Here is a 23,398-nt window from a genome sequence, read left to right on the forward strand (position 1 = left end):
AGCTACCGAAAACCGGATTTTTCTTCAATTTTTGAGCCCCGAAAATCGAAAAAACGGAAAGGCAATAGCCTTAGGGTTTTTCAAAAATCGGGTCAAAATTTTGTCTCTCCGATTCCGGTTTAAACCGGTTTGGAGGTTCGGTAGGAGGCAGAAACCGGTCAAAACCAGTTTGGAACTGGAATATTCCGGCGAAAAGTCACCGAAAACCGGATTTTTCTCCAATTTTTTGAGCCCCGAAAATCGAAAAAACGGAAAGGCTATAGCCTTAGGTTTTTTTCAAAAATCAGGTCAAAATTTTGTCTCTCCGATTCCGGTTTAAACCGGTTTGGAGGTTCGGTAGCAGGCAGAAACCGGTCAAAACCAGTTTGAAACTGGAATATTCCGGCGAAAGGCCACCGAAAACCGGATTTTTCTCCAATTTTTTGAGCCCCGAAAATCGAAAAAACGGAAAGGCTATAGCCTTAGGGTTTTTCAAAAATCGGGTCAAAATTTTGTATCTCCGATTCCGGTTTGAACCGGTTTGGAGGTTCGGTAGGAGGCAGAAACCGGTCAAAACCAGTTTGGAACTGGAATATTCCGGCGAAAAGGCACCTAAAACTGGATTTTTCTTAAATTTTTTGAGCCCCGAAAATCGAAAAAACGGAAAGGCCTTAGGTTTTTTTCAAAAATCAGGTCAAAATTTTGTCTCTCCGATTCCGGTTTAAACCGGTTTGGAGGTTCGGTAGCAGGCAGAAACCGGTCAAAACCAGTTTGGAACTGGAATATTCCGGCGAAAAGCCACCTAAAACTGGATTTTTCTTCAATTTTTTGAGCCCCGAAAATCGAAAAAACGGAAAGGCAATAGCCTTAGGTTTTTTTCAAAAATCGGGTCAAAATTTTGTCTCTCCGATTCCGGTTTAAACCGGTTTGGAGGTTCGGTAGGAGGCAGAAACCGGTCAAAACCAATTTGGAACTGGAATATTCCGGCGAAAAGCCACCGAAAACCGGATTTTTCTTCAATTTTTTGAGCCCCGAAAATCGAAAAAACGGAAAGGCTATAGCAGGGGTGGGCAAACTACGGCCCGCGGGCCGCATGCGGCCCGGCAAAGGAGTTCATGCGGCCCGCCAAATGTTAGTAAATTTTAAAGAGAAAGTTTCCGAGTAACGCTGAATAGTATTATGAGCACGGGCTTAGAGTTTTAAAAATACCGGGGGTGCGACTTGCCGATACCTATACCATGTCCAGTATCTGCACCCGTACCATACTTTGGAACTAAACACAGATACTTTTTACGTGCTTTAGTCTGTTGTTGTTGCCACGTTATAATGCAAATCGTCACTTGACACAATTTCTTCGTTCGATAGAAGTAAATAAAAGTAAAAGCGATTCACGTTTTCAAATACAGCCCACTTTGCACTGTTGACGCCAAAACTTTGGTGACTTTGGATCAAGTTTTAGGTCGTTGCAGTACTTTGCAAACGGACATTAAACACGGCTTAGAATCGTTAACACAGACCCGCACAACACCCAAAGATGGATATTAAAAGCGGTTCGCATTGCTTGATGTTGGCGCAAGGAATTTATTAACAAAAAACCGTGATGTAACCTATGTTGCAACAAATGCTTGTTTTTTGAAACAATTGCAATTGTAGCGTTTCAACCAATGTTTGTACCATCATTGAAGTGACAACAAACGTATTTGCACATAGCTGAAAATATACCATGTTAATATTTTGGGCTAAATCAGGGGTGCACAACCTGCGGCCGTGCGGCCACATGCGGCTGCGAAGACGAGTTTGTGCGACCGTGACAATGTATGTTAAAATACATGTACTGGAGGCCGTGACGTAACTAAAACTATTTTGCCTAATATTTTGATTTTCAAACTGCTAAAAACAGATTTCGCAAGATTGGAAAAAATATTACCAGTCTAGTAACCATATGCGCCAGGCTTTTATCCCTTTATTGTGTGCAAACAATGCGAATAAAACAGGCACCGCAATCGTCACAATACAGTTTATGACGTCATAAACAGTTAGTTTCGTTTATAGCTAAACTTATGCACAAGTTAGAAATTATTAATCTGAGCATTTTAGGCGACTTTAAATGGTATTATTGTGATATAAACCTAATTCTTTACATCAGTTATTTTGAAACAAAAACAAGCAAGCAATTGGCTGTTGGTAAAATACTATGCGGCCCGATAAGATTATAAACTTTTGAATGCGGCCCTTGCACTGAAAAGTTTGCCCACCCCTGGGCTATAGCCTTAGGTTTTTTTCAAAAATCAGGTCAAAATTTTGTCTCTCCGATTCCGGTTTAAACCGGTTTGGAGGTTCGGTAGGAGGCAGAAACCGGTCAAAACCAGTTTGGAACTGGAATATTCCGGCGAAAAGCCACCTAAAACTGGATTTTTCTTCAATTTTTTGAGCCCCGAAAATCGAAAAAACGGAAAGGCTATAGCCTTAGGGTTTTTCAAAAATCGGGTCAAAATTTTGTCTCTCCGATTCCGGTTTAAACCGGTTTGGAGGTTCGGTAGCAGGCAGAAACCGGTCAAAACCAGTTTGAAACTGGAATATTCCGGCGAAAAGCTACCGAAAACCGGATTTTTCTTCAATTTTTGAGCCCCGAAAATCGAAAAAACGGAAAGGCTATAGCCTTAGGGTTTTTCAAAAATCGGGTCAAAATTTTGTCTCTCCGATTCCGGTTTAAACCGGTTTGGAGGTTCGGTAGCAGGCAGAAACCGGTCAAAACCAGTTTGAAACTGGAATATTCCGGCGAAAAGCTACCGAAAACCGGATTTTTCTTCAATTTTTGAGCCCCGAAAATCGAAAAAACGGAAAGGCTATAGCCTTAGGTTTTTTTCAAAAATCAGGTCAAAATTTTGTCTCTCCGATTCCGGTTTAAACCGGTTTGGAGGTTCGGTAGGAGGCAGAAACCGGTCAAAACCAGTTTGGAACTGGAATATTCCGGCGAAAAGCCACCTAAAACTGGATTTTTATTCAATTTTTTGAGCCCCGAAAATCGAAAAAACGGAAAGGCTATAGCCTTAGGGTTTTTCAAAAATCGGGTCAAAATTTTGTCTCTCCGATTCCGGTTTAAACCGGTTTGGAGGTTCGGTAGCAGGCAGAAACCGGTCAAAACCAGTTTGAAACTGGAATATTCCGGCGAAAAGCTACCGAAAACCGGATTTTTCTTCAATTTTTGAGCCCCGAAAATCGAAAAAACGGAAAGGCTATAGCCTTAGGGTTTTTCAAAAATCGGGTCAAAATTTTGTCTCTCCGATTCCGGTTTAAACCGGTTTGGAGGTTCGGTAGCAGGCAGAAACCGGTCAAAACCAGTTTGAAACTGGAATATTCCGGCGAAAAGCTACCGAAAACCGGATTTTTCTTCAATTTTTGAGCCCCGAAAATCGAAAAAACGGAAAGGCTGTAGCCTTAGGGTTTTTCAAAAATCGGGTCAAAATTTTGTCTCTCCGATTCCGGTTTAAACCGGTTTGGAGGTTCGGTAGCAGGCAGAAACCGGTCAAAACCAGTTTGAAACTGGAATATTCCGGCGAAAAGCCACCTAAAACTGGATTTTTCTCCAATTTTTTGAGCCCCGAAAATCGAAAAAACGGAAAGGCAATAGCCTTAGGTTTTTTTCAAAAATCGGGTCAAAATTTTGTCTCTCCGATTCCGGTTTGAACCGGTTTGGAGGTTCGGTAGCAGGCAGAAACCGGTCAAAACCAGTTTGAAACTGGAATATTCCGGCGAAAAGCCACCTAAAACTGGATTTTTCTTCAATTTTTTGAGCCCCGAAAATCGAAAAAACGGAAAGGCAATAGCCTTAGGTTTTTTTCAAAAATCGGGTCAAAATTTTATCTCTCCGATTCCGGTTTAAACCGGTTTGGAGGTTCGGTAGCAGGCAGAAACCGGTCAAAACCAGTTTGGAACTGGAATATTCCGGCGAAAAGCTACCGAAAACCGGATTTTTCTTCAATTTTTGAGCCCCGAAAATCGAAAAAACGGAAAGGCTATAGCCTTAGGGTTTTTCAAAAATCGGGTCAAAATTTTGTCTCTCCGATTCCGGTTTAAACCGGTTTGGAGGTTCGGTAGGAGGCAGAAACCGGTCAAAACCAGTTTGGAACTGGAATATTCCGGCGAAAAGTCACCGAAAACCGGATTTTTCTTCAATTTTTTGAGCCCCGAAAATCGAAAAAACGGAAAGGCTGTAGCCTTAGGGTTTTTTCAAAAATCGGGTCAAAATTTTGTCTCTCCGATTCCGGCTTAAACCGGTTTGGAGGTTCGGTAGGAGGCAGAAACCGGTCAAAACCAGTTTGGAACTGGAATATTCCGGCGAAAAGTCACCGAAAACCGGATTTTTCTTCAATTTTTTTAGCCCCGAAAATCGAAAAAACGGAAAGGCTGTAGCCTTAGGGTTTTTTCAAAAATCAGGTCAAAATTTTGTCTCTCCGATTCCGGTTTAAACCGGTTTGGAGGTTCGGTAGCAGGCAGAAACCGGTCAAAACCAGTTTGGAACTGGAATATTCCGGCGAAAAGCTACCGAAAACCGGATTTTTCTTCAATTTTTGAGCCCCTAAAATCGAAAAAACGGAAAGGCTATAGCCTTAGGGTTTTTCAAAAATCGGGTCAAAATTTTGTCTCTCCGATTCCGGTTTAAACCGGTTTGGAGGTTCGGTAGGAGGCAGAAACCGGTCAAAACCAGTTTGGAACTGGAATATTCCGGCGAAAAGTCACCGAAAACCGGATTTTTCTCCAATTTTTTGAGCCCCGAAAATCGAAAAAACGGAAAGGCTACAGCCTTAGGTTTTTTTCAAAAATCAGGTCAAAATTTTGTCTCTCCGATTCCGGTTTAAACCGGTTTGGAGGTTCGGTAGCAGGCAGAAACCGGTCAAAACCAGTTTGAAACTGGAATATTCCGGCGAAAAGCCACCGAAAACCGGATTTTTCTCCAATTTTTTGAGCCCCGAAAATCGAAAAAACGGAAAGGCTATAGCCTTAGGGTTTTTCAAAAATCGGGTCAAAATTTGGTCTCTCCGATTCCGGTTTGAACCGGTTTGGAGGTTCGGTAGGAGGCAGAAACCGGTCAAAACCAGTTTGGAACTGGAATATTCCGGCGAAAAGGCACCTAAAACTGGATTTTTCTTCAATTTTTTGAGCCCCGAAAATCGAAAAAACGGAAAGGCCTTAGGTTTTTTTCAAAAATCAGGTCAAAATTTTGTCTCTCCGATTCCGGTTTAAACCGGTTTGGAGGTTCGGTAGGAGGCAGAAACCGGTCAAAACCAGTTTGGAACTGGAATATTCCGGCGAAAAGTCACCGAAAACCGGATTTTTCTTCAATTTTTTGAGCCCCGAAAATCGAAAAAACGGAAAGGCTGTAGCCTTAGGGTTTTTCAAAAATCGGGTCAAAATTTTGTCTCTCCGATTCCGGTTTGAACCGGTTTGGAGGTTCGGTAGGAGGCAGAAACCGGTCAAAACCAGTTTGGAACTGGAATATTCCGGCGAAAAGTCACCGAAAACCGGATTTTTCTTCAATTTTTTGAGCCCCGAAAATCGAAAAAACGGAAAGGCTATAGCCTTAGGGTTTTTCAAAAATCGGGTCAAAATTTTGTCTCTCCGATTCCGGTTTGAACCGGTTTGGAGGTTCGGTAGGAGGCAGAAACCGGTCAAAACCAGTTTGGAACTGGAATATTCCGGCGAAAAGCTACCGAAAACCGGATTTTTCTTCAATTTTTGAGCCCCGAAAATCGAAAAAACGGAAAGGCTATAGCCTTAGGGTTTTTCAAAAATCGGGTCAAAATTTTGTCTCTCCGATTCCGGTTTGAACCGGTTTGGAGGTTCGGTAGGAGGCAGAAACCGGTCAAAACCAGTTTGGAACTGGAATATTCCGGCGAAAAGCTACCGAAAACCGGATTTTTCTTCAATTTTTGAGCCCCGAAAATCGAAAAAACGGAAAGGCTATAGCCTTAGGGTTTTTCAAAAATCGGGTCAAAATTTTGTCTCTCCGATTCCGGTTAAAACCGGTTTGGAGGTTCGGTAGCAGGCAGAAACCGGTCAAAACCAGTTTGAAACTGGAATATTCCGGCGAAAAGCTACCGAAAACCGGATTTTTCTTCAATTTTTGAGCCCCGAAAATCGAAAAGGCGAAATAGCCTTAGGGTTTTTCAAAAATCGGGTCAAAATTTTGTCTCTCCGATTCCGGTTTGAACCGGTTTGGAGGTTCGGTAGCAGGCAGAAACCGGTCAAAACCAGTTTGAAACTGGAATATTCCAAGGAAAAGCCACCGAAAACCGGATTTTTCTTCAATTTTTTGAGCCCCGAAAATCGAAAAAACGGAAAGGCCTTAGGGTTTTTCAAAAATCGGGTCAAAATTTTGTCTCTCCGATTCCGGTTTAAACCGGTTTGGAGGTTCGGTAGGAGGCAGAAACCGGTCAAAACCAGTTTGAAACTGGACTATTCCGGCGAAAAGCCACCGAAAACCGGATTTTTCTTTAATTTTTTGAGCCCCGAAAATCGAAAAAACGGAAAGGCTATAGCCTTAGGTTTTTTTCAAAAATCGGGTCAAAATTTTGTCTCTCTGATTCCGGTTTAAACCGGTTTGGAGGTTCGGTAGGAGGCAGAAACCGGTCAAAACCAGTTTGGAACTGGAATATTCCGGCGAAAAGCCACCGAAAACCGGATTTTTCTTCAATTTTTTGAGCCCCGAAAATCGAAAAAACGGAAAGGCTATAGCCTTAGGTTTTTTTCAAAAATCGGATCAAAATTTTGTCTCTCCGATTCCGGTTTAAACCGGTTTGGAGGTTCAGTAGGAGGCAGAAACCGGTCAAAACCAGTTTGAAACTGGAATATTCCGGCGAAAAGCCACCGAAAACCGGATTTTTCTTCAATTTTTGAGCCCCGAAAATCGAGTCAAAATGTTGTCCCTCTTAGGGTTAGGGTTTATGTTTCTTAGGTTCGATTGGGGCCTCACTTTGCACTCTGTGTCAGTATTTTTTTGAATAAATTTAAATACCAAAGTAGCCAGTTGCTGGACCTGATCTAATGTCAAACAATACGATCTGTTCAAAACCAATTTTATTTTGTTGTCTTGGTTTTTCCTCGGGCTTAGGCCTGTCAATCAAATATTCGGGCGGAAACGGGCTTCTCGAAAAACATTCGGGCTCCAATTTCAGGCCAGTTTACAAGTCAGGGTTGGGAATTACTGTAATATTGTGATAACTCGACGGGTGTTACTCTCTCTCTGGAAAATTTCTTTTATACTCATAGCCAGGCTCCAGCTTCCAACGTCGGAACTTAAATCACCACCGGTTGCAAAATCCCGTTAAATGGCGTAAACAGCACATTTATTTCAGTGTATAAATACTAAGTTTTTCGGTTTTAATGTTGTTTTATTATAAAACCAAACCTGTAGCAAAAATAAGAGTAGAGCCACTAATACAAGAACTCACATTAGAAACGGCTTGATAAATACCGATAGGTGGCGTAAAGGGCGCAGTTATTTGAATTAACAGTGAGACTGTGATGGGGTTCGATTACATTAGAGACTAACATTAACAAAAAGAACTGACTGTTTAGGTTGATCTTATTGTTATGGAACGTCAGCCCAGCCCTTTTTTACACAATTTGTGAAACACGAAAACACAATTAGTAGTGTTGTAATGTATTAACAGCAGTAATGACAGCGGAATGGTAGAAGCAAAAGTGATATACTCTCCACACTAAAATCCGATAAAATATGTAAAACGGAAAAAGGTCGAAATTTTACGGATGTGCGGAATAAGCGGAAAATGCGGAACCGTTCCCGATAATTTCGGATTTTTTCTTCCCGGAAGTCGGTGTTTGCACAACGGGGACAAAATGCTGAAAAAATACAAGGTTATTTAGTTTCACATATTCTGTATTAGCCCATTTGCATAACAATAGGAGATGACCAAGTGTAGAGTTTATTCACAATCGCACCTAGCTCTAATCTCGTTGGTTACGAAAAGCGGCCTAAGACGTGATATTAAAGTAGAAAAATAATGTTTTTCTTTTAACAACCTGGCCCCTGTTTTTCTCTAAACAAACTACTTAAGCAAAATTGTTCTGACCTAGTGGAACTTGATTGACAAGGATGGGCCGAGCCAATTCAGAACACGAAGCATCTGCTTAAATGACCCAGATATTAAACTTGCATATTCATGCCCTGCTATAATACGAAACTGCTGTTCGAAAGGGTATCCAAGAACAAAAATGACTGTTTTTTTAAGCGTGGAAGGTTTGCTTATGCTACCTGTACATCTAACTACACCGCTGGTGACGTACGGAACCTAGAAAAGCTACAAAACTAGCATGGAATTAGGAATGTTTGTGACGTAACAATACACCGAACGTGCTCAGCCCGGCATCGAGGATTAACGTGATGCGCATAACCAAACAGGACAATTGCTGCTCTGGCTCATCCCTAGTGATTGGTAAAACTAAACCAAGGTCACCAACTTTCTAACTAAATCAAAACTTAACAGACTTGCAACAAAAACAGGCAGCTCAACGCCGGACGCATAACGGGTTGTCCGCCAACAGAAGATGAACAAAATGTAACAAATAAAACATGTTTTGGGGGATTTTCAGCATGCTACAAGCACTTAGTATGTTGCAAGCTTAAATAGTTTTAGAGCCACTAAGTCGTATGTCGGTAAAACAATGCACTCGTAGATTCCTCACTTTTGTAGTAACTGATGCTAATCTTAGTCAAACAAAGCTTTCGCAGATGTTTATGGATTCACGACTGACCTATATTACTCACCGTGTCATCCCCACAATCCAGGGATGTGGCGACCGGATCTACTGTTTTCTTCGCACAAACAACACTAGATGGCGGTCTGTAATATAGAAATCATTGTTGATAACATTTGCTGATGCGTAACTAACAATTTTTTTTTTTTTTTAGTTTAAAATTACTGTCGTTAGCTCGACAACACAAATGGTTTCAAGTAGGAGATGATCATAACTTAGGCACATTTTTAAGCTAATTGTGCGGTTATTTGTAAGAAACAACACTCCAGATCAGGGGTCACCAAACTTTTTACACTGCGGGCCGGATAAGTTTAATAATGAATCGCGAGGGCCACATAGTTTACATGCCCTAGTGTTGTCTTTTCAAACTTAGCCCACGAGGCGATTTTTGTAGGGGCGCCAAAATTGGCTTTTCAACAATTCCATTTAAAATCTGGTTAAACTGTATAATTAGTCTCATCTTACGAGCAATGCTTGTATATTACGCCACAAGTGACAAAAGAAGGCACTTATTTGCGCACAATTAATACTTGTAGTCTTGTCTGTGACGTAACAAACTGGCTTTGGATCAATCCTGGGCGTTATAATCCTATGAAACTCGGTAACATCAATTCTGAATTTTCCCACAGAAAAAAAATTGTAAGAAGAAGATTAAATTTTAATGTTACAAAGTTATTAATGCAATTTGGCAACCTAAAAAATGTGGTCGCGGGCCGGACGAAATGACCTCGCGGGCCGGATCCGGCCGTAGTTTGGCTCCAGATGATTGCATTTTTTTGGTTAAATGTAATAAGAATAAAAACTTGTAGCAGTAGATTGTAGTTGCTTGCTACATTTAGATACCATCACATTAACTTTTTTTGTGGTTTTACGCAGAACCTTGTGCACAGTGCTAGTCTATTCCCACATTTATTGCAAAACCAAAAACTTGTTATTAAACATAGGCAAAAAGTACAAAAAAGTGTCAGCTATTAAAATAAGGTTAAATGTACAAAAATTTACACAAATAAATTTACTTGACAATTCTGCATGTAAGTAATGCAACTTCCTCATCCAGTAAAGCTTGAGCAAATTGATTTTTCATTTTGTTTTTGTGGCTATCTTTGTTCCAACTGAAAATTAAATACATACATGAAAAAATTGATGAATTTGTTCCAGAAACAAACTTGGTTTTAAGCAAACAAATTTTTTTAGACGTATTAAAAAATAAAAATTACTAATTTCTGAAACACATTAAAGAGGGAATTTACAAAGCTGTCTTTGTTTAGAATAAAAATTTAATAACCTAAAAAAATTGATGAATTTGTTACGAAAACACACTTGGTTTAAGGCCTACAAAAAGCTGGGGCATTAAAAAAACAAAAATTAAATTTATAAACTTTTTTAATTGTGATTACAAAAATATAAACTGTGATAAAGGTTTTCTTACTTCATATATTTTGATCGTAAATCCCGAAACGCTTTAGGAGTTTGTATTTGATAAAGCTGAAGTGGTGTTGGCCGACTGATGGTGTTTGTTGTGTCTGGCGCTAAAATAAAAATAAACAGATGAGATGTAAAATTGTTCAGCATATATATTTAGAAAAGGATAAGTACCATTCAAAGATTGATGCTGAAATTAAACAAGGATAAAATACCATAAAATTTAAACATGGGAATGACAGAAAAAAAGCTATAGTTTACGGATTTATTAAAATTCTATTTTTTATTTTGTGGTTTGGTTAAGGGTCAGCAACCTAGGGTCAAAAGCTATAGGAGCAAGTTATTTAAAAAGTATCAAAATAAAGTACTTGTGGAGTCACAATACAAAAAAGATCTTATGAGTGCCTAAAATTAAAACCTGCTGACTTGAGCATTACACTTTGTTTATTTTAAAAAGGTGTAAATGTTTTTGTGTCCAGTAGAAAGAATGGTTGTTGGTGATCGCTGTCCAAGTGCATTGTCTTATACTTAAAAAACTCATGCTGCAACAAGTAAAGTAACTTAAAATAAATATTAGTATGCCAGGCCAATTAAATACCCCACACAAAATCAGCCAGTAACCAAGCATTCCCAGATGGCAAGGCATAGGCTAGAAAAACTTTTTATCAAGGCCTGATTTAAACTATAAAGGTGTAATTAAATTGCACAGTGTAGACCAATAATCGAATCGTTTATGACGTCACTTAAAGTCGTAAGCATCGCGTTTGACATGAAAACAAAGGTTTTTCAACCATGCAAACAGTGGTGCTACACAATAGGATAGTTAATGTGTTTCATTATTATTTTAGTTTTATGCGGTTTCTGGTTGCCCAGCCATAATTTTCAGCTTGCCAATGATGTATTGCAGTGGTTCTCAAACTTATTTTATTGCGACGCCTCTGGAAAAGTTTTCTGGACTTGCGACGCACCAGCAAATAAAAGTTGATGAGGAAACTTATCATTAAAGTTGTGCTTAATGATACAACAACAAGAACTACCGGTGTAGGTGACAGCAAACCATGCACATATTTTCAGTTTATTGCCATGTAGAAATTTAACCCACCTGGACATTGTTGAGCAGGGTAGGAGGGTTTCTTGAACACAAACTCTGGGTCTTGAAATGATTTGAAAGGTTTCGTTTCCTGCGTAATCTCAACATTTTCACTCCTTGGATCAGATAAATGTGGGTGTGAGGATGTAGGTTCATTTTGTCGAAAAAAAGATTTTGTCTCTTTGTAACTGTCGTAGAAGGTTGCCTGACATGAACCTTTGGTGTTTTTGATTTGTGATGCTCGTGATGATTCTGTGCTGTTCACAGATGATTCAGTTGATCCGGTTGAGTTTGCAGTTGGTTTAAATGTTGTGGAAAATAATGGAGGGCTCAATGAAGAACTGGAAATAATTTTGTTTAGTTCTCCAGGTCTGGAGAAGATGTTATTTACAGAAGAATCATCTTTAAGCCCAATTTTACTACAAGTCTTTGAACTTAAACCAGCTGTAGTATTTTCAGGTTTGTGCTCTGTTGCTCCACCTAGTGACAGGGTGACATTATCATCCCGCTGCAAATCACGGTTAGTTGTGATGTTCAAAAAATCTTTGCTTGACTTGTTTGCACAGCTTTTGTCAAACAGATGTTGATGTGAAGTTTGTTTTGAACACAGACCAAGTAAAGAATCTCCAGGTTGAAGGAGCTCTCCTGCCCCATCTAATGGTGTGATTTGTTTGCTACCAGAAAGTATACAATGGTTGGTTGTGCTGTTTGAACAATTGGTGCTTGCAGGTTTAGCACCACTTTTATCCAACAAAGGTTGAGGTAAAGACTTTTTGTCTTCTTGCTTTACTTCTGTTCTACTGGAGTTACTGGTATGTGCACTCTGTACCAACTCTTTATCACTTGTTTTAGTGTTTTTGAGTTGTAGTTCCTTACTTAAAACTGCACATAAATCATCAGGAAATGGGTTTTGTGGAGCTATGTTTGGTGAAGATGATGTTTTGTGGTTCGTATCTGAAATTTTCTGTTTTAAAATCTCTGGACTTGGGTTCGATTTAAACTCGATTCTCGCAGTAAGAATTGGTGATTGTTCGTTATTCCGGAATTCCAATGCACCATTGTTTAAGTCAACGCCAACTACTTTGTCCAAACTGAAAATGTCATCAGCCAAGGTTGCACGTTTCTGTGTTTCTTCCGGTTGCTTATTATTAGTACTTGATGTAATTGGGGTGGAGAAGTTCCGAAAATTTTCCTTTCTCAATTTTGCTGCAAAACAAGAAAACTTATACCTGAAAAAGCGTTTCGTCCACCAGGTTGCATATTTAACAAATTTGTCGTTTAATTGGTGTAATGCTAAACAAAATAGTAGTTGTTTTTTTAAGAATTTGTATTTTTGCCATCGTTACGATTTTTTGCCATCGTACGAGAAAAACTACAAGTTATTAAAGTACAGCTAATATTTTGTTTAGCATTACACCAGTTGAACGTCAAATTTGTTAAAGACGGACATTATTAAATATAGTATTCCTAAACTATTATGAAAGACATAAACCTAATGTATTGTGCACAAACATAGAGCTACCATCATTTGACAAAGTTTCGTTTTAAATATTCATCAGTATTCTTTGTACCAACTATTGGTAGGTACAAAATTTTGTCACATGCCAGTTATGTAATTAACTGGTCAATTTTTTATCACATGGCCAGAGCTGGAATTTGCAATCCCTATGTAATGAAATGGATTAATAGAGATAGAGCATCGAAAATTGTGATGCTCGGTACTGAGTACTCAGGTTCTGGCTCAGTTCGGTCCATCCCTGGTTTCTTGTATTACTTTCTATGATGAAGTCCCCCCCCCTCCTCCCAAACAAACGGTTTTGATAGAAGCATCCAACGCACCTTGCAGTCGCAGAGCTTGAAGTTTCTCCTTGTCAAGTTGCAACTGATGCATCTCACGGTGGATTTCCTCGGTTTTCAGAGCGAGCTCGTCAAGACTTTTATTGGTTTCTTCAAAACTTTGCTGCAGTTTGTTCATATTTTCAGGAGTTAGAAGCTTGTTGACCTGCAAAAATAATGTTCAACTGTTTTAGAATTCTTTCTACTTTGTTACAGATAAATACACCTAATCTTATGTCCAATTTGCCAAGTTTTTAATTGCTATCACCCAAATATGCTCTCGACTAGATTTAAAAAAAATAATAGATGGAATTGGCATGTGCATCCACATATATAGTTAAACAGAATATGGATCAACTGAGGTGGAAGTAACAATATTTATCTGTATTGTTTTCTACAAAAATGTTGGACAATGATGATTAACTATCTCACTGCAGTTCTTTGATTTAAAACTTGTCCAACATTTACTTGAAAGGAGCCAGAAATCACAAAATTTGAAACAAACTTTAGGATAAATGTTAACATTTTGTGGAATTTTGGATTTAAGTTCAGGAAAAACTTTAGTCGTTCACCCTTTGGTTTTAAAGATATATATATTTCGCTTTTACAGCATCATCAATATCTGCGAATAAGCAGAAAGATTTGTAAAAAATAAAAACAGTATGCGTAAATATTGTGGATTTTTTTCAAAAATGTAGGTTAAAAAAACAACACTGTAACTAGTAATGGTGAAAGCTAAAGGCTTAGGCCAGCCTTCTTACCGGATCATGTTGAGGAGTTTGCGTTTTATCAATATCTTGTGAAGTTGGTATGCTGTGAAAAATAAAATAGTTGTATATAAACATGCTTCAATAAAATCACAAAACTGAACGCAAATACTTTTTGGGAGGTTCACTGTCTGTCGTCGTGGAAACCATGATATCAGGGACTTTCCCATCTGCATCACTTTCCAACTCCTCAGCAATTGTTTCCACTCCTTTAAGTTGTAGCGCCATCTGCTGGTAGATATTCAGTACCTCCGCTTGAACGCTTCTTCGCTTGACGGTGGATATTTGCTTTGTCATCAAATTCAAAACCTTGTCAATGTCCACAACTTTTTGCTGAGTCGCTGGTTGGTCTTTTTGCGGAATTTTGTCAGTAAGTTTTTGCTTAGTCACAGCTCCAGATGGAGAAACAGTTTTGAGCTTGTTGTGGTTTTGCTGACTCGTTGTTTTTGAATGTTGGTCTTTCCCTTGTTTTTGCTGAGTCACATGTTGGGGTGAAGTTTTTTCAGCTTTGATTGTCGCAGTTGGAAGTTCAGGGGAAGCATTTATTTCTTTCTTCACGGGACTAATTTCATTCAGCAAATGTGGGCTTATGATCTCTATGGTGCAATCATCCTCTGTTTGATAAAAAATAAAAAGGTTTAAAATACACATTTTTTACAAATAAACTATTATAAAGCTTTGACTGAGTGCATCCCAACATGGGATGTTTTTTCTTCAAAGGAATTTGATTTTTCTGTTTATGGTAAAAAGTTTGATGTGTTCATTTCACTTCGTTCACAGATAATATTAGTGATGGAACGGGTACTCGGTATCGAAATATTTTGTCTCAGTTTTCGATACTAACGTGCGAGTACCGAAGGCTGATTTGCACCATAAGAATACAGGCAACTTTATGCCAATATTTGCTTCAGACAGACCAAAATCGGAAAAAAGTTCCACCAGGTTACTTTTTTTATGCGCTTTCATGTGGAGATTAAATTTTTCTGCATGTGTGTGTGCACGCCTGTACCCCGGCCATGGTAGATAAATTAGCTAGTGATATACAACTAAGTACAACACTATTCTTAAGGGTATATACATGTGGTATCGAAGGTAGATACATGTGATACTCGGTACCGGTATTCACCTCAAAACCTGGTATAGTCCCATCACTAGATAATATCATGTTCTTTAAAAGCTTGTTTCAATTATGTTATTCAAGTTTTGGGGGTTTAGTTGAAAAGGTGTTGTCTTGAAAATTGTTCAACAAATATGGCACACAATGGATTAACATTTTTCACGTAATAAAGTAGGGCATGGGAAAAAAGTTTAAAAACACTAATGTAATTTCTTTAACAAACATTGCATGAGCAAAACCAGATCCAAAACTAAAACAAGAATGTCTTTGCAGCCAGCATATTACATACCATGCAAACAAAAACTTAAACAACAAAACCATGTAATTTTTTATAAAACCTCACCAAGATCTGGTTTCTTTTCCTTTTTCACCACTGGAGGTGTAAGAGAGTTCCTCTTTGTATGTTTTCTGGATTTTAGAATCGAAACTGGAGTTTTTGGTAATTCTTTTTTGCTCACGACTTTTGGGCTCGAAGGTGAATCTTCAAAAAGATGAACTGCTAGCTTGTCCTGTCAAATAAATATTTACAATTATGGGCTCCATTTAAAAACTTTTTATTTTAAGTTACAAACTTTAATTTGAATTCTAACACATAAGGATAAAGAGAAACCAAATGAGTTTTGTTAACTAGCAAATCACAGAAATTATCCAGACTTTTTGCTCTTATTTATGGCAACAGGGATCCCGCACAATTTTCGTTTATAAATTTCATGACTTTTCCAAAACTTTTCAAGATAAAAATCCAAATTTCCATAACTTTACTCGAAAAAAATCGACCAATTCCCATAGTAAAACTAGTAAAGAGGCTTGGGTAGATGCAACCATAATACCATACTTGCATACATACGTTATGTAATTTGAAATTCCTATCCCTATCTGGCATTTTCAGGGTAAAGCAGGTGCCAAATTTCATACTTTTTCAAGGACTGTTGCAAAAGTTGGCCTTTTTCAAAACTTTTCCAGGCCTTAAAAATACAAATTTAAATTCCATAACTTTTCCAGGTTTTCCATACCCGCGGGAACCCTGTGGCAACTGCATAGCTAGTGAATTAAAAAAGTGGTTTGGATATAAAGTTGTTGTGGCAGTAATTAGGTTTACCTGAACGATCTTATCATTTTCATCTGCCCATCGTATCAATGGTTTGCGTTCTGTGAAGGACAAAAAAAACAGTGTTAAAAATATTGCAAAACAGGTGGTTTTTGGCAATTTTTTGATAACTAGTAGATTGTAATACAATAAAAAATCTTGACAAAATGAGTCAAAAATGGCGGAAATTTTATAAAAAGAACCTAAACATATAATGATATTAAAACCTAAACATATAATGAAAAAAATGCTTAAATATGTCAAACGATGTTAAAATATTAACAAAAGTTGTTGTTTCATGCAACACATCATTAAAAAAAACATAAAACCTTGGCAAGATCGGTAAAAATATAAACACCATGGTTAATGTTTCGTAAACAGTGCATCACCAATCCGAACTTGCAAATGAATCAACTCATACTTACTTGTGCTTAGAACTCGCTGGGGAGGTGGAGTGCTGGTTACAGGGCATGGAATCCTTAAAGCTGGTGAAGCTGAAATACGGACTTCATTTTTCCTCGAGAGGATTCTCTGTGCCTAATTATAATATAATATTGTAAGTATTAAACCAGGGGTGGGCAACCTGCGGCCCGTGGGCCACATGCTGCCCTTTGATTAAAGTTGTGCGGCCCGCAGAGACACTTGGATTTCAAAGTACTGGCGAGTCAAAATTATTATATTTTTTGAGCAGTTAAATGCGCCAGGTGCTATTTTTCTACGACCTGACAATATGCTGCTAGAATTAAATGCGAATTTTACTTGTAGCAAGGCATTTTTGGTATGCAACGAAGTAAAATCAAATTGTTTTATATAAAGGTGCGGCCCGTGATCTAATCATTGCAATAGTATTTGGCCCCACAGTGACAAAGGTTGCCCACCCCTGTATTAAACTGTATGTTAGGGGTCTTTAATTTTTTTACAAAACACAATTTTTCAATTAGTATTTCGTGAATTTCCTGTGATTTACACCTCAATATATCACAACCAACGCTATAAGGTTAAAGTTCAAAGCAGTTTAAGGGTGTGGAAAATGAAAAATGTATCAAAAGTACTGTCACAAATTTCATTACCCAACTTTAACATACATTGGAAGACTTTGAGTTAAGCCAATGTAAAGACATATATATGACTTATGTCATTTAGGAAACCTCTTGGCCTAATAATTAAATAACTAAATTCACAAAGTTATAATTAATTTACTCACAGTGGGTGACTTAAATGGGAGAGGTTGCAAAGTATTCACAATCTTGCTTTGCTTTCCAGTTTTGCGCCCTTTAAAAAACAAAAAAGGCAATGTGGTAAAGACTAACTAATCAACATCAGGTAATCCAGGCAAATTTAGGCCACAAACGGATCCAGATTGACAATGTTTACTGTATTTTCAATCACCTTGCTGCAGAGATTGTCGACCGATCTGAATCCTGCTTCTTGTATCTGTTGGAGCGTGTGAGTTTCTCCCTTTCACAACAGAGTAGAGCGAATGACGAGATGTGGCAGCAGATTGGTGAAGAAAAGTTTGCTGCGCCTTCGAAGCAGCAGGTCTCGGTGCTAAATAATAATAAAAATGGCTATGAGTTAGGTCAGGGGTGTTTGAAGTGTGGTTTGAGAGCCAAATTTGGGTTGTGGCAACTTGCGACTGCACACAAAAGTTTTCCATGGGGCTTTATTTACCAGCAAAATGGAAGTATACATGGTGCTGGTGCAACAAAATCCCATATATTTCTAATTCTTCGGATAAAAACTTCCAAAAAACAGTGGCCTGGGGTGTTTTCCTCATGTAAAATCATGTCCCTCTATCCCTAAAAAAGTTTGTAACCCCCTAAGTTAAGGTTGTGTCTGTGACTGTAGCACTTTAAAGTTGTGTATAGATTTGATACCATTACGGAACAATAAAACAGTATTGATAACACAATTGGTCTACACCAGGGGTGTGCAACCTGCAGCCCTTTGATTAAAGGTTGTGCGGCCCGTAGAGACGCCTTGATTTCAAATGTACCGCCAAACAAGTCCAATTATTATATATTTTTGAACAGATCCTATGCGGCTACAATCGAAATTATCCATAGCATACAAGTTGAGAAGCACTGCTCTATCTAAAAGCAGTGCAGTCACCACATTCATCAAGTTAGATTGTCAGGTTATGGCAGTAATATCAAGTCTATAGAGCTCTTCTGGCAAATGTATTTTTATTCCGACGTTTCGACGTCCTGCACAGGTCGCCTTCATCATGGTAAATAACACTGAATGCGACTAGAACAGTGCACGATAAACAAAGGAAAAAAGAATGAAACGCAAGCACATCACAACGCAACGAAAACACCGCGCGATAACGAATGATTGGGCCTCTAATCTTTGAGCAGGTGCCTGTAGCACGCTGAAAGCATCACGTTTCATTCTTTTTTCCTTTGTTTATCGTGCACTGTTCTAGTCGCATTCAGTGTTATTTACCCTGATGAAGACGACCTGTATAGGACGTCGAAACGTCGGAATAAACATGCATTTGCCAGAAGAGCTCTATAGACTTGATACTATGCCTGGCAGCAATAGCTTATATACAGCAGTGATATATTTAATTTAATCACCTTTTTTGTGAGATAAAATTCTTCCTGGCCCCTGCATGGATGCTCGCCCGTTTGCAAAACTGTTGCGAACAATAGGGACTCTGCGACATAAGGAGGGACGACCATCCGCAAAAAACAACATGTCACTTTGCCTCTGCAAAATATCAAACACTATTACTGCATAATTTATCTCATTCACAAAAAGATTTAACTCGACCAAGTATGGAACTTATAACAAAACTTAAACTGTGAGAAAATGACGCTGTAAAGAAGGTAAACTAGTAAATAGAAACAAGGTGTTATGCTTCAAGACATATAATATTCTAGTTGTATGAGATTTTGAAGTAATTTGATATAATCCTGATGACAAACTAAATAATATAAGTATATGCAATGGGGCACAACTATTGTCAATTTGCCATTCAAAAACAAGCCATGCTGTTAACTTAAACACAAGCAATACAGTTGTTCTGAAGAAATTTGATTTTCCCAGACCCAAGTCTTAACATTAAATAAAGCTCCCAGCCAATGTATTGGAAATTGTTTGTTTATTTTTATCGAAAGTATTTGGGCAATAGTTCCCCATAATAAACCATACCTGCAAATTTTCCACTTGCAATGGTTCGTTGTTAAGAATGTTTGCAAGAGAGTTGGGGTCAGCTTTGAACTCAAATTCTGCACAGGAAAAATTGTAATATAAATGCTATTACTTTGTACACACTCAATTTTTCCCATCGATGCATTCTGCCACACATGGGTACAAAACCTTTTTATGTTTAGTGCGTTCCTGATACATTAATGTTGATGATATAAGAGTCTGCTAAAACGTTTGAGAAGTAAAGCATAGCCACTGTATGGGTCAGAATATTAACCACAAGAAGACAACTACTTAATATGCATAAAAATTGTAGCAAACCAATTTACAAAATTGAGTGCAACAACAAAATGCTTTCTGGTTGAAGCCCCACCAGCATATATATATTTTAAAATTGTAGATAATTTTGAGTTTGCACAGACTTTAATATTTAATTTACTAAACAGAGACAAGTTATTCGAATGACAACCAAATAAGATTATTTCTCCTTTAATTTTTCATTACCTGTTTGATCAACAAACATTGTGTTCTTTGTTTCTTTTTTTACTTTCTGTTCCTTAGGTAGTGCAGGTGAATTGCTTAAATTTGATAAAACCTTGCGCTCTCCTCTAGACTGTAAAGTTTTTCCATGACTTGGTTCATGTGGCTTAATTTCTGTGACGGATTTCTTTTTCACAGCTTTATTAGGTTTGCTCGATACACAGGCTAGAGAAAACAAAAGTGAAATACATTTTTCAACAGTCATACTACTCAATGTTTGTTAATAGGAGTAAAAAAACTGGACAGTTAATGTTCCATGATCTTGACAGATATAATTACTGCTACTGCAATTTATCAAAGCACTTTCCCGTCATAATTAACTTGATTTGTCTATATTTTTTTTAATGTTTTGATTGATGTAAATGAAAATAAAAAAATGTCTGCCTGTAAAATACAAATATTTGCAATTACATGTTGTGACATAACAATGAATGATTTAACATTACAGATTTTATAACTTTTTACTACAGCAAACTCATTCAGGGACCACAAAAAAGTTGAAAAACTAGTTTAGTTGTGGGTGTTATGGAAATTTAAACTTGATTCTTGCTTTGAAACACAATGTAGTCTAAATAACAACAAAAGATCTGCTTAATAAAAGAATACACATCATAACACCAAACTGACTTTTCGGCATGGTAGATTTATTCTCTCCAACTTGATTTGTTTTCTTTTTCCGAATTCCTTGACTTGAGCGTAACCTACGACCACAAATAACAATGAGGGCTTTAAGGACTTGGTTACTGAGTAGAATTGTTGCTATTCATAGTATTAGGTTATTTTCCTAGTAAAAACCTGTGATGTGGCTGGGAATAACAAAAAATATGCCCCAGTTTTCAATCTATTTTTGCTGGGTGACACTGAAATATTTAATCGCGGGAGATGCCACAGAAACCACTGAATCTGAGGGCAAATTGCATAAGTTAGTGCTACTGAGGTTGGGGTGAGGTTTTATAATAGTAAATGAATAAACGTACATGTCCCTGCCTAAAATTTATTCAGCAAAAGTACTTGCTCGTAGTGTTTTCCTCAGTCGTGGAATGTTTCCCCTTTTCGTAATACTTTACTAGTATGAAACCTCAACCAACGCTTAATAGCACTTACCTTTGGCGTTTGAGTGTCACCCGTTTTTGCTCAACTGTGATTAAAATTTAATTTAGGTTTCCGTTAAAATTCAAGAAAGACTTTAATGGGATTAAATGATACACAATAGCAACTCAAATTTACTTCTAGAACCTTTTTTAAAGTATCTCTGACACTTTAACTTACCTAGGAATGGCAGAAGAATTTGAAAGTGATTGTCTCGAAGAGAAGCTTGAACGAAATTTCCCTGCAACGCCCGCTGACGACATTATTGAGACAATTATTTTGTTTTACCAGAGCAAGATTCGTAAACTTTAAAGTAAAATATTTGCTTACATTAATTGCTTTTTTTGAAAACTAAAACAATTGTAAAAATCGGCACAACAACAAATTAAAAACTTCAAAATTTTCAAAACAAACGCCGATGCGCTTCACTGATTTCATAAAATAATGCATTTTTGTAAAGATGGGAAAATATAAAGAAAATCATTCGTCGTTTATCTTTATATTATTTAGTGTGGTTTCCTATTTTTTTAAATATATACAAATAATTGCTATTGTTTGATAATTAAAACTTGATGTTTTAGCAAAAAGTTTATTTTTACTGTACGTGAAGCAAAAACGCACTGGCCTGTACTAAACAGACAAAACTTCCTGCTTCTCAATAAGCTGTAGAAGAAGAGTTGTATTTTCTTTGCTCCAAACACTTTTTTCTGACATGACTTAATATTGCCATGACCTTAGTATAAACGACAAATATTTAGCAAACTTGATACACCAACGGCAAACACTCGTTTCCATTCAAAGACTTGTTAGCTTGCTTTATAATACGGTGTGCTGCAGCGCGTTTAAATATGATCCACCAATTGTGCCCTTCACTTTTTTGCTCCCCATAACGTCTTAACGTTGCGCAGCTATTTCCGGCTTGGTGATTGTTTTTATTGCAATTGTGTCGCTATGTGTTCTTTCACCAAGCGAAATAAACTCAACTCAACTCAGCTTAGCCCACGTTTCGCACACCAGCACAAAGGGCATTACGAACACCATTAAAGCGAAATCGTTGGGTGCAAATGTACAGTGCGACAAAACGCAGCGGTATGCAAAAGTTAACAACGCAGGAATAGGGAATCGAAAGTTGACAATAATTAAACTAATTAACTGCGTTATCTCGCGTCGTTGGAAGCAAGGTTTCATGCAAAAAGACTTGCCTTTATTGCGAATAACAACGTGCTATCATAAGTTAGGAGGTCAACTTTTGTTTCCTAGGGGTCTGTTCTGCTTACATATAACTTCTTGTATCCCGCTGCTAGACTAAATTGTTAGTTAGGCCTACATCAAAAGTTCTTCAACTAAAAAAGATCATTTTATGTAATTTTACAACACTCGGACTAAGACTTAACCAAACTTGCAACCTCGTCGGATTAGTAACAACTAAAAGTAGCCTATCCTCGTTGAATTGTGCCAAATCAGCATTATTTGACGAACTGTTCACAAAAAGTTCCTGTCGGAAACGAAAGAAACGCGTATCGATTAAGCGTGTTAAATACGCTTAAACGCTCCATTTAAATAGGCTCCAGTCCAGGTTACGTATTATACAAAGTTATCGTTCAACCTGTGTGATGCCAAAACAAATACTAATCGTCTTTTAACTTAAAAAACTTCACCCGTAGCCGTAGCAATCACGTTATGTTTTTTTACCATTGCAAAACGAACCGATTTAAAAAATGGGGGAGGACTACTAACACTGGAACTAAGCTGACGCCCGGTTTGGTAGGTGGCGCAACAGAGCATAGGCGTTTATGGTACAGCCTCAGCAATCATTCTTACCATAAACCCAAATTGCTGTAACAGCACCATAAACGCCTATGCTCCGTTGCGCCACCTCCCAGAAATTCTCAGACCGGGCGCCAGCCTAATTCCAGTGTTAGTAGCTCTACCAAAAAAGGATTAGAAAATGCTGTACAGGCGTTTTCGTCCACCAGGTTGCATATTTAACAAAAGACGCCCGACCAATCCATCAAATTTCGGACATTAGTGCCGCTTCATCGCTTTGCAACGGACGCTACTCTTTTCGGATGGCCTTTGTTATAATATAATTATTTTTCATGGTATCACGCTGTTCTTGCGCCTTTCACTTGTTGCTTGCATTCGTCATTCATTGCTCTGAAGAAGTCCTACCGTTCTGGTGGACGAAACGTCAGCGAAAATACAAGTTATGGATAGAAACAACTAGTATTTTTGTTTAACATTAACACCAGTTGAACGACATTTTTGTTAAAAAAAGGATTATTTAATGCGACGTCGATGTATTTATCTATAAGACGTGATAAAGTGTCGTCAGAATACTGAAGTCATCATAGCCGTGATGGTACGTACATGTAAATGCTTTTGTTAGATATGTGCTGTTGTGATATTTGCGAGTATTGATAATCTTGGAGTGTTATTGGTCCTGGTGCAGTGCGGTAACTTTTTCACCTTTGTTCTGTATAAATACTTTTTTCACTTTAGACCAGTGGTTCTTAACCTTTTTTTCCTTGCCTATC

At 37.9% G+C, this 23,398-nt stretch overlaps 1 protein-coding gene across 1 annotated transcript; it reads right to left on the bottom strand.

The window, feature by feature from the left end:
* Positions 1–7,626: 7,626 nt before the first annotated feature.
* LOC145224187 (uncharacterized) lies at positions 7,627–21,247 on the bottom strand. Its single transcript, XM_080090631.1, has 18 exons — positions 21,042–21,247; positions 20,400–20,473; positions 19,737–19,937; positions 19,236–19,312; positions 18,659–18,791; positions 17,466–17,624; positions 17,281–17,348; positions 16,502–16,613; positions 16,089–16,138; positions 15,333–15,498; positions 13,985–14,486; positions 13,867–13,918; positions 13,109–13,271; positions 11,282–12,475; positions 10,187–10,286; positions 9,774–9,869; positions 8,768–8,843; positions 7,627–7,842 (listed from the first exon to the last, which is right to left on the bottom strand). The coding sequence occupies exons 1-18, from the start codon at positions 21,122–21,124 to the stop codon at positions 7,744–7,746; spliced, it is 3,405 nt and encodes a 1,134-aa protein (XP_079946757.1). The 5' UTR covers positions 21,125–21,247; the 3' UTR covers positions 7,627–7,743.
* Positions 21,248–23,398: the final 2,151 nt, after the last annotated feature.

Source organism: Phallusia mammillata, chromosome 4, assembly GCF_965637545.1.
Source record: "Phallusia mammillata chromosome 4, kaPhaMamm4.hap1.1, whole genome shotgun sequence".
NCBI classification, from domain to species: domain Eukaryota; kingdom Metazoa; phylum Chordata; class Ascidiacea; order Phlebobranchia; family Ascidiidae; genus Phallusia; species Phallusia mammillata.